General features: G+C 44.3%; 1 protein-coding gene across 1 annotated transcript in view; it reads left to right on the plus strand.

The window, feature by feature from the left end:
• Nucleotides 1-1,284: 1,284 nt before the first annotated feature.
• LOC105272295 (uncharacterized) overlaps nt 1,285-16,258 on the plus strand; it is a 59,510-nt gene continuing 44,536 nt past the window's right edge. The window contains exons 1-2 of the mRNA XM_011314357.1: nt 1,285-1,372; nt 1,585-1,733. Coding sequence (XP_011312659.1) covers nt 1,357-1,372; nt 1,585-1,733 — 165 coding nt within the window. The 5' untranslated portion in view covers nt 1,285-1,356. The remainder of the gene's footprint in view (nt 1,373-1,584; nt 1,734-16,258) is intronic.

The raw sequence follows: 16,258 nt of genomic DNA on the forward strand, positions 1-16,258 counted from the left end.
ACGATGTTAAGGCATTTGTGAATACATTGTATCAATTGTACTGGATCAGCGTTTGGGGGTCGAATAGAAAATACCTAGTATAAAAATGTTTCCCCTGGCGGGGTGGGATGTCCTGCTCCAGAAATGCCACTAAATTAAGAAATACCATTAAGGGATTTCTCATTGATCTGGATAATATGAGGATACATGAAGTGGCACATATTATTAAAAGATATGTCATATCGGATCGGACAATGTTGTAATTAATGATGATGGCATATGAATTAACCCAAACATTCGTGGATAATTTGCAAGTATATTCGTCATCATATGGATCACTCATGTGCAGCATCGGCACTTGGCGGTGTCAACGGCTACGGCACGTGGGACGTCACCCGATGCCTTTACTGGTGTGAAACCAAGATAAAACACTTGTTGCAGGCAAATCCACGATGAAATATAAGCTCGTGAATTCGTGGCTTTGGGCACTGTTTGATAGTCAATTAGCAATACGGCGATTCGTTAAGTCACGTTCTTTTAACTCATAATGCCTGAAACAGTCGGGATCAGACAGACGATTTTATTTATTTAATAAATCGTTTAATCACTTAAGAAATTGATTATCCCTGACAGATCTTCAGTTCTAAATTTATCTACGATTAATCTATCCCTATCAACGAACCCGTCTGCTCAAGTCCAGTACTGGTGGTTCTTTATTTTACCGGCCAGTTTTTTTTGCGAATTATATATATTTTTTTCTATTCTGTTCTCTTGTGACATTTAAAAGAAGATACGCTTGGAGTAATATTTCATTCGATTGCAACTAATTATTATTGTGCGAGATCGTAATGTCTCTCATTTACTACTATTTCCGGTTTTATAGGTGCCTCTCCTCTTATATCCTTAAGCCTCTCCTTCTACCCTACTCTAGACTACCCTACCCTTCTCTGTCAGTTTTTCTGGTATCATGGACCGACTTTAATTACTGCACGCGTTTGACTTGTGCTAGGGAAGACCATAGAAAACCCAGTCATCCAGCGGGGCGGTAATGCAGTGATTCTGCTGTTTTCATACTGACTCGATTAAAGCAAGAGTTCTCTGCATGCGTGCCTAACGCCGGCAGTCTCACGGCAAAAGTAGTAACTAAGCCGACACACTCCTAAGTATTAAACCGATTAAACGTGGTTTAGCTTAGATGACCACCGGAATCGCATATCCTTCGCGTGGCTACTACTATCACTGGGATTGATTATTATTCTTTTATTATGTTTAAGACGTATCCTGCTTTATGATTCACGCCTGATGAATCACATATGATTAAGCATCGACATCGGTGATGTTTGCAACTGCCGATCATACATTATCTTCTTAATCGGCATGGGAAGACGTACAGGTGAGAGATCATGATCTTCATCACACAGAGAAGAACATATTACATGATGGTAAACTTAAATGCTTGTGACAGATTGGTGGACCAACTGGATTTATACCCTTGTTTATTTAGTGATCGCTATTATTAATGGTCTCGGACATAGTACTTTGATGAGTGGCTATTCCAACTCCAGTATTTATTCATGAGAATAATGCTCTTATCATTATTTATAGTAAAACGATACACTACTTCTGTACCGAAAAATTGCTCGACAAGTACCTATTGGAGAAAATCTAAAAAAAGTGCATTCTATTACACCACCGATTGCGGAGACAACAAAGAGGACTTAGAATTGAATATTCAACACCGTTCTGTATCGCTGGTGAGTACATGAAAATATTTTATGAAAAAAATAAAAGTTTTCCCTCATAAAAATGAATGGAATGATAAATTCAGATGACGTCTCATTTCTTCGAATTTTTGAACCAATCGTATGGGCCGCTATTTTTTTGCCTTCTAAATGGAAGCATAGTAATCGTCGAATTTTGAATGTGCTATTTTTGAGATCTGGATGACCGTTCGGGATCCGGTGGGGGATCCGGTTGAGGGAATATTTTTGATAGGTAAACAAAATGTGAATGAATTACAAGAAGATACGGATAGGGTAAAATAAATCACTCACGTGGCACCGATCAAATCAATTTGATTGTCAGTAAAGAGTTACTAAATATTTTGAACTATTATAATCAATTGCGACAATAAAAAAACTGAAGCGCGTCATAAAAATGATCGAGAGGTGAGGGTCAATTTAGAAGACAAAAGAGGTCAGAGAGGTCACTGAACTGAAAAAACAAAGTTCCGACAACAGCTCGTAAACACTCTTTGAACGACGAAATGCAAAGGAGAGAGAGTGATAAGCCACAAGTTCGCGGGTGACAATCATCGTGATGACCTACGTACCCCTGTCCATCAACGGGTGCCTCGGGTGTCAGAAGTGAAACTGATCATCTTCGGCCACTTTATGAGTTCAACGGGTCATAACTGTATTACGGAATTCGGTTGAAAACCGAACAATAACTGATTTTGGACTGACAGCCTTCATATAAATCATCCAGTGAAGTATATGATTTTTTCCACTCTAAATTTTAGTTTTTTAGGGTTAGAAAAACCAATTTTCTAGTAGTGAATATAAAAATTATTTTTCCGTACGGCTTGCTACGGTTTCTCGTCTAGCTATTGGTACTGCATTCATCCCACATTCTTTCAATAGTTTAAGGTAGTCTCGAATACAGCGCTGATGAAGCAGTTAAGATCTTCTAGGTACTTTGCTCTTATCTCACTACAATTCTCACTTGTCTGGATTGTCGGGAGCATCGCTCTCGAAAGGGCTGCCTATGTAGCGCTGACCTTTGTTTTTTCCAATATTCTTGGCACTTCTCATTTGTCTCTTAATCCCCACATCGTTGTTGCCTTCACTGTAGCACCTGAAGATTTTCTCTTTTGGTCACCTAAAGCTCTAGCTCTCCCGCAGGACTAATTTGTGGCTTTGACTTTGCCGAACTGAGCTGATCTGATATCCATGCTGCGATTTCCTACATTAAGTCAAATGCCATTGGAGTTGATTGTATTTCGTGGAAGATTGGACTTTTTACTTCGCCAGCCCTGCCTGATTTTTTTACCGGTTTAGTCAATAAGTCGCTTACTGATTGTATCCTTCCTTCTATGTGGAAACAGGCCGTCATCATACGAATGCACTAAATCGGCAACATCATCGACGAGTTGTTGTTGAATGGAAGTTCACAATCCTCGTTCTATTTGATTTCACCAAATCATTAAACACTGTATCATTCGACACCGCGCGCCATGCTAGCAACCGTGGGTGTTTCAAGGGGTGCTGAAGCGTGGTTCTGTTCCTACTTGGCGAATGGCTCGCAGGCTGTGACGGGAAACCATGTTGGCTTACCAGACTTTCTCCCAACCAATGCGTTATTCCTCAACGATCCATACCCGGCCCTTTGCTCTTTTCCCTCTTCATTAGTGACATGAGGACCTCCATTCTTGAAGTATGACAACTACTATATGCTGACGACCTTCAGATCTACTTCAGCTACTAGCTATCAGAGCTACCCTTAGGCATTTCTCGCCATAATCAAGTCTGCCTCTGTTTGGCAATCATCAATTCGAGTGGTTCTCTATCTCCAGCTACATGACCATTGCAGCGATCATGGTCGGGGTAATGAAATCTGGTTCTCCATCTTTCCAGACTGATTCTTTTGCTAAGTACACATCCTCCTCGCCTCGTCGGCAAGTTTTGCTCGAGCAGGCTTCGGTACTCTCTAAATCGCCTACGGAAACTTATAGAACTGGCTTAGAAGGTGGTGGGCCCAAGGCGTAGAACAGTATTCGCGAACGCATTAGAAACTTGGCGTCAGTAATGTCTTCTACGGTTTACTTAAGACGCTGGATGCAGAGAAGTCCTCTGCTTTTTAACTCTGTTCTTTATGTTTATTTTAATAGTTTTGTAATCTATTATTGTTTCTACTTCTTTGTCCTTTGTTTAAACTTCTAAATAACGAAGGTATTATCTTATGGTATTTTATTTCATCTTCGATGCCCACGGCGGCGCTATCGGCAAATACCACTATATTGGTATTTTTCGGAATTTGTAGCTTCAACAATCCGTCGTGCATGACGATCCAGACCGTAGGACCTGGTACTGAAGCTTGAGGCACCCACCCTGTCCGTTTTGTCGCGGAGGACCACCACGGTGAAATAGTAGTCACCCATACTTTGTACGTATCCTGGTATTGAGTTCTAGGATAGTCTCGATAATACAGATGCAATATTACGGCGTTGTATCATTACGCCACCTTTTCCCAGGCATCGCTTTCTTAGCATAGGAAGGACGATTTTGATCGGGTCCAAAGTCGACCGACCCTTAAAACGGTTCTGGCATTGCATGTAGAGTCGAGTTCAGTACGGAATTCGGAACACCGCTCCGGGTTGGAGTCTTCGAATTAGCTATTCTCATGCAGGCCATGTAATGGCGAATCCACGATGAAGTATAAGCTCGTGAGCTAATTGCCTCTGGGTCAATTTATCAACCACAGTCAATAAGTAATGTAACGATTCGTTAAGTCACTTCTCTATAACTTATGAAGATGTCTACGGGACCATAAAAAAGACAATATTTATGTAATAAATCCTTTAATTACTAAAGACGTAGATTCTTTCAGTGAGATGTTCATTTTTAAATTGTCCACGAGTGATCTATCGCTATGACCGTACCCGTTCGCTCGGATCGATTATATATTCACACATAGACTCCATTAGTAGAGTAGCGGTTTGTAGGCGGATATCCGAAATTTATCAAGCGCAGTGAGAACCTAATCATACTGTGCGTGAGAGTGATCCTGAGATCGCGATCATCTTGTTTGAAATTCACATCAAGATGAAGGCCGACCCTAACCATGTCCTCCATTTCAAGAACTTCCGACTAACTCGTTTTCAGTTTTGTAACTAAGTCATTATCATTCGAAACGGTGCGAATGTCATCAAATTTTTACGATGACTACAGAATAGACATGAGTTATATCCCCTTGAATGCAGATCCACTTACGTAGTTGGTGAATCAACCATTTATACTCACTTACCCTTTACTGCTCCCATCCGTAAAGTAAATAGTCACTTCAATAAATAGGCTGGATTCTGATACGTCCTTAGAGATTCCAACCAAACAGCAGTTCTCTCAAATATTAATCATGTTGTATCCTTCGTGGGGGGTACTTATATTCATTACAGATTCGAAGCTCTACGGAATTAATCGCACCAATTATTTACATATTATAACGTGGTATTTCTACCAGTTACTGGTTCCCGACCGATTCGCGTGATTTTAAATCAACTTCAATGGCGAGAGGTTATGAGCAGAGAGGAGAATATGTTTTTGATTTTATTTTGTTTTATTTGTGAATTTAAATTCCGCGCCACTGCGCTCCATCTCGATCGAACATCGCCGAGGATCACTAGGAAGCTAAGAGATGTCATCAGGCGCCATTAAAATTTTTGGCAATTACTGGATTTTACATGGGGCCGCAATTACCACGAAAGTGACGTATTTGCTGAGCACGAGGTTGACTAACAGTCAATGGAAAAATAGGAACAAATTAATTAAGGACAGTTACTGTTCTCTCAGGGTAGCGAATAATGCAGAAATTATTGTTGGGATTTTAGGAAGCGCTGAGAATTTATTCTCGTTGATTCAAGACAGTTAATGGTTGTTACGCATCGCGAAATATAATACCGCATGCGTTTCGAATATATTATCTCTGTCGTGGATGCCCGATTAATTGGGATTGATGCATAATGACGTCGTCATCCCCCCCCCCCCCGCCATCATCTGATACCACAGCGTTACCTACCTGTTGCCAATTTTCACGTGCGGCGAAAATCACTTCTTGTGTGATGGACGGGTCCGGGCGGTCCTGTTTGGAAATTTCTGTGTTGAGGAACGCTATTCATTTTGGATAACGTTCTGAAGAATTCTGAGGAGACTTTCGAGGAATTCAGGTGAGCGTGGTGGCCAATTTTTGTTAATAATAATTTCGTTTATTGTGGGCAAAGATTATAATTTGTATTATTTGGTGTTACGTACACCCCAGTCCTGTAGGACGGTTAGAGTATTTATTATATCAAGGAATCTCTGGCTACTCGAATCAGTGAATTTCATAACTCTCTCTCTCCCTCAAGGAATTTGGTTGAATTAATTTTGTTACATTATGTGACGAGGCACAATTTTGTGCCCCCTCCCCCCCTCTTGCCACTCACTAATATATTCAATTTTCATAGTTTAAGATAGATTTAAGTTCCTCTTTTTCCACCGTTGGGCAACTCATCCCCGGATATTCCTTACCCCCGTCCTCATTTCCCCTTGCCAAAGCAGTCACACATCAACGAAGAGGACCCTACGCGAGCCCCGAAGGAAGAAGACATCCCTCGAAAAAGAGAAAAACACCTGCTTACGAGTGCTCCCGATTAACCCCGATTACCCACGATAATCGGGGAAGAAATCAGGATGTTTGGCAGCCATGACTCGTGCCACAGCTGCCCCACGAGTCACTGCCCCGAATATCAGAGGGCGATTAGCGAGAGGGGAAGAATTAGTGAGAGAAGACCCTGTGAAGAGACCCGGTGCAGAGACATTGGTGAAGAGAACTATGGTGAGAACTATTGTGAGAACAAGTGTCGAGGAACTATTTGGAGAACTAGTGAGGGGAGATTGGAGAGAAAGATTGTGTGGCGGAAGCGTTTTGAGAGGATACCCGGAGAAATCAAGGAGAACGAAGGAAGGAAGGAGGAGGAATCCCGAGGGGAATCGGGAGGATTGCTGCGACACCATTCCCCGTGAGTAGCCCATTTTTTTTCCTTGCCCCAACGAGTATCCCGGCGCTTTAATACAATTTCCTCCCCAACAGTGAGCCCCCATTACATTAATTTTCTGTTGTTCTCATTTAAGCCCTTTATCAGGTTTTGCAGGTTTAGAGTCGCCCTTTTTTTTCTTATGTAATTTTGCGTAGCCGCAAGTGAGTTGGCCTTACCACTCACCCTTGAGTTAATTAGTTGTTAAAAGCCCTTGATTATTTGTTGTAATGAATCGTGAAAAGAGTAAAGTTTAATCGCCATAAATCCCTCCCCGAGTAATCATTCAAGCCCCCCTCCTTCTTATTATTTCAGGTCTTCCCGTAAATCATAGCAAGTCCCCCTCAATTGTTAGACAAGAATAAATTCCCTGATTTTCGTGCCTTCGACGGGAATATTCATATCTTTATTCCCCGACCCAGGTCACAATTGATATCATTTTTTTTGGAATTTAATTGGCTAGTTTTGCGACTGTTGGTTAATAAGTTTCTTCGCGACACATTGTGAAACATCTCGCAATTGAATTTAATTTAATTTTGTAGCATTCAAGGTCACGTAGACTTATCGATTTTCGCGTTATTGTTTCGAGTCATTGAATATCTCTGACAGTTTCATGTGAAACATTTCTGATCAAGATTTTGGCTTTTCCAACTATGGACAATTGAGTCTCGTGACTCAGTTGTTTAGTGTTTTATAAATTTGACATGCAATTATTTATTTATTTATTTATTTTTTTAATGTTTAAACTTCTAAAAACAATTGTAATGGGTTGAATGAACGACAGTGACTTGAAAGAAATTATATTGTGAGGTCAATAACGCTTGAATCATTAAGGGGATTTTAATTATTGATTTTTTCTTTTGTATCGAGAATTTAAATTAATTAAAAATTGTTCTCCCCGACAATTCTAGAGTTTTATTATTTGTTTATTTTGTCAATAGCAGTTGCATCCCCTTTCAGCTCCCAATTATTTTCAAATCTCTACGTGTGAGCTATCAGAGCAGTTGAAGCTGAGAGGGGAGAAGGATTTCGATGCGGCAGTCATTCGGTTAAAATTCAACTGGCGCCTAACATTTTGAATTTTGATTTTCTGTTGGGATCGTTGGTGCCAGAGGGCCGGCTAATGGAAGGAAGATTCCGTGAATCTCCCGAAATTACGTCGGAATATATGTATTTAAAGATGAGAATTTATTAATTCAATTATGTTCTCTGACTTATTACAAAGATTAGAACTAACACGTATCGGAGCCCGATTTAGATCTCTGCATACTCAAACTGCCTCTCAAATACATAATTATTTGTGTGTCATTACTTGGTCAGCATAATTCAGTTATGTTGGAAAGTGCCATGCTGAGAATGCTGAATGTCCAAATATTTGACATAACCCAATTGACCAAAATCTGCAGCATAACAATTACTCCACCATTCAGCATCTTCTCTGTTGGAACAACCCGTTCATTGTTCACCAATTTCGATAAAAGAATCCGGAGATGGTCAGAGACATTCATGAAATCTTCTTTTCCAAGAAAACGTTCAAATAGAGCCTTACGAAGTTGATTTGATGTATCAGAAGTTCATGCTCCGGTAAAAGAGCTGATAGCAGTCGTACCGATGTAAACTCAGCAATCGGTAATTCCGCCTTCCTGTAATCCTTTAATCACCAGACAAATCTTCTGCGTCTCAGTAGAACTGTCCAACTTAGTCCTGAAGGCCAAGGGGCTTTTCAATAATTTCAATAATCTGATCATTTGGATAACAACATCCCAAATGTGATGAGAAGTTAGGTTAAGTTAAATTACGTTAAAAGTCGCGGATGGGCGGACTAGCCTCCCTGTGGCCACCGAACTTCGTTTTGAGATAGTAGTAGTTCCGTAGTTCTGCCTAGATTGGGTTGCGGACTAAATTTCCAGCCAGCGTTTGTAGCCAGCTTTTGTAGCCAGGAAATCTGAACCTTTCCAATCTCTGATCTGATCACTCGTGGGGAAGGCAGTTCTCCAACATTGCAATCGCCTCACGGCTAAAGCTGGGCAGTCGCACAAGATACGTAGGCTTATCCTCTGATTCCTCGTTGCAGAATCTGCACAAGGCATCTTCCCCGGTGCCGACAATCCTGCAATGGGTTTTGCATCTCCCATGTCCTGTGAGGAGCCTAATCACTGTACATAGGCTTTTCCTTCCGATGCTGAGTAGCTTTCTAGCTCTCTTGCATCTCGGGCCGGGCACAGTTCCCCTCGTTTTCCTGCAGCTTTTTAAATTTTTTCAGGGGTTGAAGAGTTTCCACTGAATCTTGTCCTTGCTGGCTTAGTTGCCCACGGCTCGGAGGACGCCAACTGGTTCCGCTTCAGTTGCACTCAACGAATCTTGCTCCGCCAGTCTGTCCGCTTCCTCATTACCGTGGCTACCTTCGTTTCCTGGAACCCACGCTAAGGTCATTTTGCTCTGTTTTCCCAGCCTTTTGGGCTTCTTCATGGGTTTCGAGACTGACCCTGAGTCCGTGCTGTGTTTAGGAGTGCGCTTATAGCGGCCTGCATGTCTGACCAAACATATATATACTTGTTCATCCCCTGTCGATTTGCCAGTAGTTCTGCACACTTCTTGATGGCTGGAACTCCTGCTTGAGACACTGTGGCATTGGTCCCAAGGGACTAACTATTTTCATAGTACCCTGCCGGTCCGTGTAGTCCCGCTCCAAAACGGTCCTTGTATACCGAACCATGCATGTGCCAGTGATGTCCTTGCCTGGTGTTCTCTTGATAGTATTACTTTTAGGTATATAGTTCCGAAAGGACTTCCTGATTTGGTATTTCCTGGTGATTCTGTCATGATCCTTATTCAAGGGGTTTCTTTTCAGGATACCTAGCCCAGCATGTGCTGCCCTGACTGGAAGTCATTCCCCTTAACATACGAATCTATATGTTGCTGATTCCGCCCTGCCCACCAGCAGGAGGTTTAACGGTGGTAAATCCAGGACCATTTCTCGTGCCTCTGCAAGGGTAGTTTTGATGGTGGCGGCCACTGCACTCAGGAAGTTTCTGTGGAGGGGTTTGAGCCAGTTTCTTACTTACGACCTTTTCGCCCAAGGTCACCAGACCACTGCCGCGTACGAGAGTCGTGACAGCAGCACCATCTTATAGAGCCATATGCTGATTTTGCGACTGAAGCCCCCATATCTGCTCATGTCTCTTCTGCATGCCCACAGGGAGGCATACCTCTTGCTCGTCTGTGCCTTAGTGTGCTCCTGTACTGGACTCCCAAATATATCGCCGAGCTGGCGCATGCGTTCTTTGCACCTGTGAGCCTTAGTGGTTGAGGAGTCACCACTTTGTATTTCCAGGCCAATATCATGGCTAACGTCTTTTCATGGTTGATTGATAGGTTCGTTTTGCCAGTCCATTCTTCCACCCTCCTTCAGGAATAGCTTAGTCATCTCTTCACGTGTTTAGGAATCTACCTCTTGCAATAATGGCCACGTCGTTGGCATAGCCATACACCAGGAAACCCTCTCTTCTCAGTTTTTCTAGGAGCTCATCCACCACTAGGCACCACAGGAGTAGGGGGAAGACCCCGTCCTGTGCACTTCCTCCTACAGGGAGACCTTCTACTTTCGCTCCGTTGTGAGGTGCGGTCAATGACCTACTCATTAACATGCTTTGCGTACAGTCTGTCGTAGTCCGTGAGGAGCCCCTGCTTGGCCATCGCTTTCATTATGACATCGTATTTGGTGCAATTAAACGCTTCTGCGATGTCGAGAAAGATTTCCATTACGTAGCCCTTTTGCGACAAATTCGCGACAAAATGGCGCAGGGTGGACTTTGCGGACCTTCGCTCTTTATAGGCATACTGCCATGTGGAAAATGGTCGTTCTATGAGGGATGGGCTTTTGATATATCTGTCCATCGGTCGGAAGTGTCATGGCTCAGCGTAACCATTTATGCCAGGCTTGGGTAGGAACAGAATTTTTTATTCTCCCCAGATCTGTGGCACAGTTCTCAAGGCTACGCTGGCCCTGAGAATTTTCGTGAGTGGTCCCAAGCAGGTTCCATTCTGCAAAAGCACTGAGTAATTGCCACCTGGTCCTGACGCTTTTAGTTGTTCGAAGGAGTTGATTGCTCATTCTACTGCTTGTGGATACACGATTCTAGCTGTTACAGAAAATGGCAGGAAAGTGTTCACTCAACAGTTCCAGTGGCTCTTCTGGAATCCACCGGTAACTGCCATCTGGTTTGATCAAGCAGCCTAGATTAGCGCTTCCCCGCCCTTCCAAGAACTTCACCAGTCTTGAGGCTGCGGACAGATTGCCGATGCAACTGCTGAACTTCCTACCAATTCCTACCATCCTTTCTGGCTTTCGCTTGAGCTTTGTTGTGCCGTCTCTAGAGACTGCTGCGTTGTTCCAGTGCCGTCTGCTTGTGTATGATATCGCAACAGTTTTTTTACCTTGTTCCATGCTTTCCTCAGCTGGTCCCGTAGGTTTGCTAGTGTATTGTTCTACCAGCTCATCTTATTGGTCCCTTTTTGAGTGCGGAGGACACAAATTGTTTTTGAAGGAAAATCTGAACGCCTTTCTGAACCTTTGACTCCATCCACTAATTGTCCTTGTATTTTTGAATCTGCACTGTACATCCTGGATTCTCAATAAGAGCTCCTATCTGTAACCCTTCCAGCCTGTGTTCTTTGGATTTCTCCGTTGCACTCTACCCGTCCAGCCAGGCTTAGGAAAATCTGACTATTATCTGGGCCTGAAGGCTCCTTTGAGTCCCTCTAGTCCCCTGAGATGTGTACCAAACCCGTCGTACAGATGATTATATCCAGCACTTCTTGTCTTCTACGATCTATGAAGGTCAGTTCCGTTCCCCTATTTAGAAGCATGAGGTCTTTTCACATTATGAAGATCTGTACGGCTTCACCCCTTGCATCGGTGTTGGCGCTCGCCCATCCAACTTGATGGGAGTTAGCATCGCCACCTACCAGGAGTTGTGGCACCTCTTCGTTCACTGCGTTTGTCGGATCCTCGACTTCTCGTGTCGGGGGAAGCTCTACGGATTCGTAGAGCAAGTAGGCTGACCCTACTCACTTCGAGATTATGTTCCCCCGTATTGAAATTTTTATTCTGGCTGCTGCCAGATTTCTAGTGCTGGGCCGTGGTAAGAAATTAGCCTCCATCCCTTTGATGAGGAGGCAGACCCTTCTCCTATTTTCCTCAGGGCTTGCATGCAATAACCTCCCGCAACCCTCTAGACTCTTTACCTGCCCATCCACTAACCATGATTCTTGGATGAGATCTATGGCTGTTTGCATCATAGCTAGCGTCCTGCAGAGGATAGCTGAGGCGCTTTTCCTGTGATGCATGTTAATCTGGACTATCTCGTTCGTGTTGTGAGTCATTGAAAGGCTCAGTTGACTTCATCGACAGTCTTTTCTCGAGCAACTTTACAGTTGCCTTTTGAGTCTCGCAGTAAGCCCTGAATTTGCAATTTCTTAAACTCTGCAACGTCTTGTCATCGGTCAGTGAAGCAAAGTGCGCGTTCGAGGCTCCTTTTCTCTCACTGCCCTTCACGACAACCCATAGGGTTAGGGTTATTTTCCTTATCTTGTTAACAGGGAATAGGCTTTTCAGCCACATCCTCAAATTCTCGTCCGTGCAGCCTACAATAGCTCCATCGTCCCTTTCTTAGATACCCTCGAAGAGAGGATCTGGAAATTTAAGAGACCGTTCAGGCTACTTACTTATTCTTGGTTAATTTTCGGATCTGCGTAGGGCTCTGGTACGACCGCCCACCTGATCATCTTTCCTGTGGTATGTGACTAAGTAACCTAGTTTGTCTTAGGCTTTTTCTCAGGGCTCACTATTTGAGGGATAAGGGTGCTGTGCTCAGGTGTGGACCTTTTTGTGGCCTTCGTCTTCTGACAGCTCCTCTTGCCACCCGTGTAAGAGGAAGTCCTTTTGCTTTGAGTAGTTGGGAAGGCCTCCCGCTCTTGGTTGAAGCGTTGCCGTGCTGGTCCGCTGTTTTTGATCCTGTCCTTCAGCAGTGCAGAGATTGTAGGCTTTCCACCTGGTTCATGGAAGCCCCAGATGAACTTTGTGTTGCTTGGTTCTCCTCCATATGAGTGCAACGAGTACCGCAGATGTACGATATCACCCGGGCAGTGTTGGGAATGTCTGGAGTTTGGCTACTTACACTCGGAGATCGTCTGGTATCCCAGGGCACCATAATCAACGCGAATCCCCTCACGTTACTTTGGCACGGTTGGAATGACCACTGCCACGGTGCCCCCTCGCATGGCCACCAAGTGTCTCCATCAAGGCTCTGTTAATCTGTGGCCACCTCCTACGCGCCACCGAGAGATGGGCTCGGTGGGTTGTTCAATCATGCTCTCATCACCTCGGTCAAGGAGTTCAGATATACTCGAGAATCTGATGATATAATCACCACAAATATCCATTTTTTGAGGCGGTTAGCCAGGATGACGAGATTTCAGCCTCTTGACGATCCGCAGAATCTCCACAAACAGCAAAACCAGCAGAAACGTCGTAATTCAATTCCGTTTCAGCTATGGATTCTGTACATTCTTCATTATTATTCCCGTATTCAGTACATATTTTTGCCAAGTTCCAGTTCCAATACCAAGCAAATCAGACGCCCTAACACTTCTAACCCGTCTCACTGGTTTAGAAGGTAATCTGATTCTGAATCACTGTGCCGTTAGAACGACCCTTCTTAATCCGTAAGGTTTAAAACACGGTACAGGTTGATACTTGGGCCCACTCTGTCTCCAGAATTTCAGCCTTGCTCTCATACCTCGCCTTCGATGATCTCTGATGACGAGACGACCTCACCGAATTATCAGACGGATGACCACAACTCTGATGGACATTAGAATCAATCCAAGAGGAATCGACAAATGTCAGCTCTCTGTTAACAAGAATTTTCCTCTTTTCGAAAAAATACAAGCAGGTAGGTGTCATTGCATAGAGTATTCCGGAAAACAACACTTGAAACCCTTCGACCTAAGATTATCCAGGTGCGTCTTATCCGCATCGACGACTTTGCTTTTGAAAATTTTCATGTGACTCAACTTTGGATTTTTTTCGTTCCAAATCACAGAGCATGTATTACCCTGGCAACAGCTAGAAAAATAACTGTTTTGCATGCAACAAGCGGTTTTCATAGCTTTCGCGTACAGATATGTTGGAATATCAGTTGCTTTCTCTGACATCTAACCATTTCCGTGAGGGTGCAGTTCATCCTTTCAACAACCCCATTATGCTGTGGTCACTAGGGTGCCGTCAGACGTCTTTGAATTCCATGCTCTTCCCAGAAAGTGTCGAAGCTGGTGTTACAAAGCTTATTGTTATCAGACTGCAAAGATTTAACTTTTAAGCCTCTCTCCGTCTCGGCTTTTGATATGAAGGCCCTAAAATACATTAAGAATTAATTTTTTGTTTTAAGAAAATTAACAGTGCCCCGCCGCTCCAGAAACCATCGGTATCCTCATTGGACGGTACAATGTGATCTCTCACATCATCTCCGACAATACCTTCTCACACTTGTCATCCAATGCAGCAATGGCAACCGCCTTAGCACTGAATTTCGGAATTCGTCCATTCACATATCGCCAACTTATATTTTGCCAATAACAGCATCATGCACACAATCCAAGTATCGTAACTTTATTTATGGAGCTTATGAATCAGTATTGAAGTAGTCCACATTTTTTGCAGAAACTTTATAAGAGTAATTTCTCCTGGGTCAACGCCCCGGGATAATCCTCAAACTACTCTGGCTGCCGTCTCTATCGTTCACGATTGGGCTTCAGCCAGGTTTTTCTGGAAAGCCTGACGGAAAACCAGCCGCAAAGGAATTTCGTCAACTCCGTGGACTTTCGGTGGCGAGTTTTACAATGCCGAGCCAGCATCAGCATGACACGGTAGAGTGGGCGAGGTTCACCAACGTATGAGTAACTCCAATCACGCCCTTACGGCGCCCTTACGGCGTCGTCATCGGTATCTTTCAGGGGACGTATTTCCCAAAATTCTCCTGGAGGGATGTGACCATCCTTCGCACGTTGTCCTTTCTCCTCTGGGGTGGCTCAACCCCAAAAGAGACACAGATCACCTGCGAATCGTTCTCACCCCGCAGGGCGCCGAACGCCTCGAAGCACATGCGACGCAGGCATCTGGAGACCTTTCTCACCCACCTAACGTCCACCCCCAACTCGAGAGCTCGGTAGTAGCAATCTCATCGCGCGCCAAAACCGGAGTTAGTTCCGATGGAAGCGCGTGTGACCGGACCGACAGGACACGCCTTGCGTCCCGGTCCTTAGTCCACCCCAACACCATGAGTTTCGCCCGCAGCCTCAAAGTAATCCATTTCACTGATGGGGGACGCATGAGCGTCCTCTTCGCTCTCCATTCCAAGATTCCTTGGAACCACGTACCCCCCATAATCCCGGCAGGGAGTATTGCCACTAACTGATTCCGAGCTCCTAAAACATCCGCTCGAGACCAGCACTCAAGGCTAAATACCCTGAAATCTCCCAGGACGTTCTCCCCCTAGTCTGAGCATCTCAGCGACTGTAGGTCATTCGTTACCCCACAGTCACCAATCAACTCGACGGGATCCCGGGGGTGCTAGTCCTTTCATCTAGCCGTTGGTCCCAGATGTAAGTCGACGGCGCCCTTCAGAATCACCCATTTGGAACGCCTGTACGTCGACCCTGGACTCTCTAACACAGCTGGGTGGATTTCCGAATTGGGGAACAGCTATCGCCAGCGTCATCATAGTGTTTCGGAACATGGTCTCACCCTACCACGTTTCTTCCCACTATGTGATTGGTCTAATTCACATTCGGGGCGGCCTGGTTGGCCGTCGTTCGATGTTCTACTCATCTTTCGCTCGTCTATTTCAGCCAGCGTTAGATATCGTTCCTTTCACCTAGTGACTTTCCTAGGGTTTTCTCTAGTAACGAGAAAAATCTCGTTACAACTTACAGAAGTCTTATAAAAAAGAAGACAAATGGAGGGAATGGGCTTAATATAACAAGCATGTTGCTCCAAACGGGAAAACATCCCTCAGAACAGTTGATAAATTCCCTCGCTTCATAACCGCGGGGTGCATATGAACAACCATCACTTAACCTTTAATATCGGGTATATGTAACGAGCATCGGGGATGCCCGTTAGGATCCCCAAGAAAATTGAGAGATCGGGAGAGAGAGTGAGAACAGGAGGCCGCAGGTTAGGCTTAGGGAAGTTAGGATTTTCCCCCTTCGGGGTGGTTCACGGAATTTAGGGTTAGGGGTAGGGTGAGTTTCAGGATCGGGTTAGGTCCGGCGAAAGACGCCGGCGCTCCAGGTGAAAGGGTTTAAGGGGCTGATTGGTACGGGTGGAAGGCCGTACGGGGTAAAAGTATTAACAACCCCGACGGATTGCCAAAGACTGATTACGGGTGGAAGGTCGTACGGGGTAGATTCAGTCACTACCCCTAC

The sequence above is a fragment of the Fopius arisanus genome, unplaced genomic scaffold, assembly GCF_000806365.1.
Source record: "Fopius arisanus strain USDA-PBARC FA_bdor unplaced genomic scaffold, ASM80636v1 scaffold00157, whole genome shotgun sequence".
NCBI lineage: Eukaryota > Metazoa > Arthropoda > Insecta > Hymenoptera > Braconidae > Fopius > Fopius arisanus.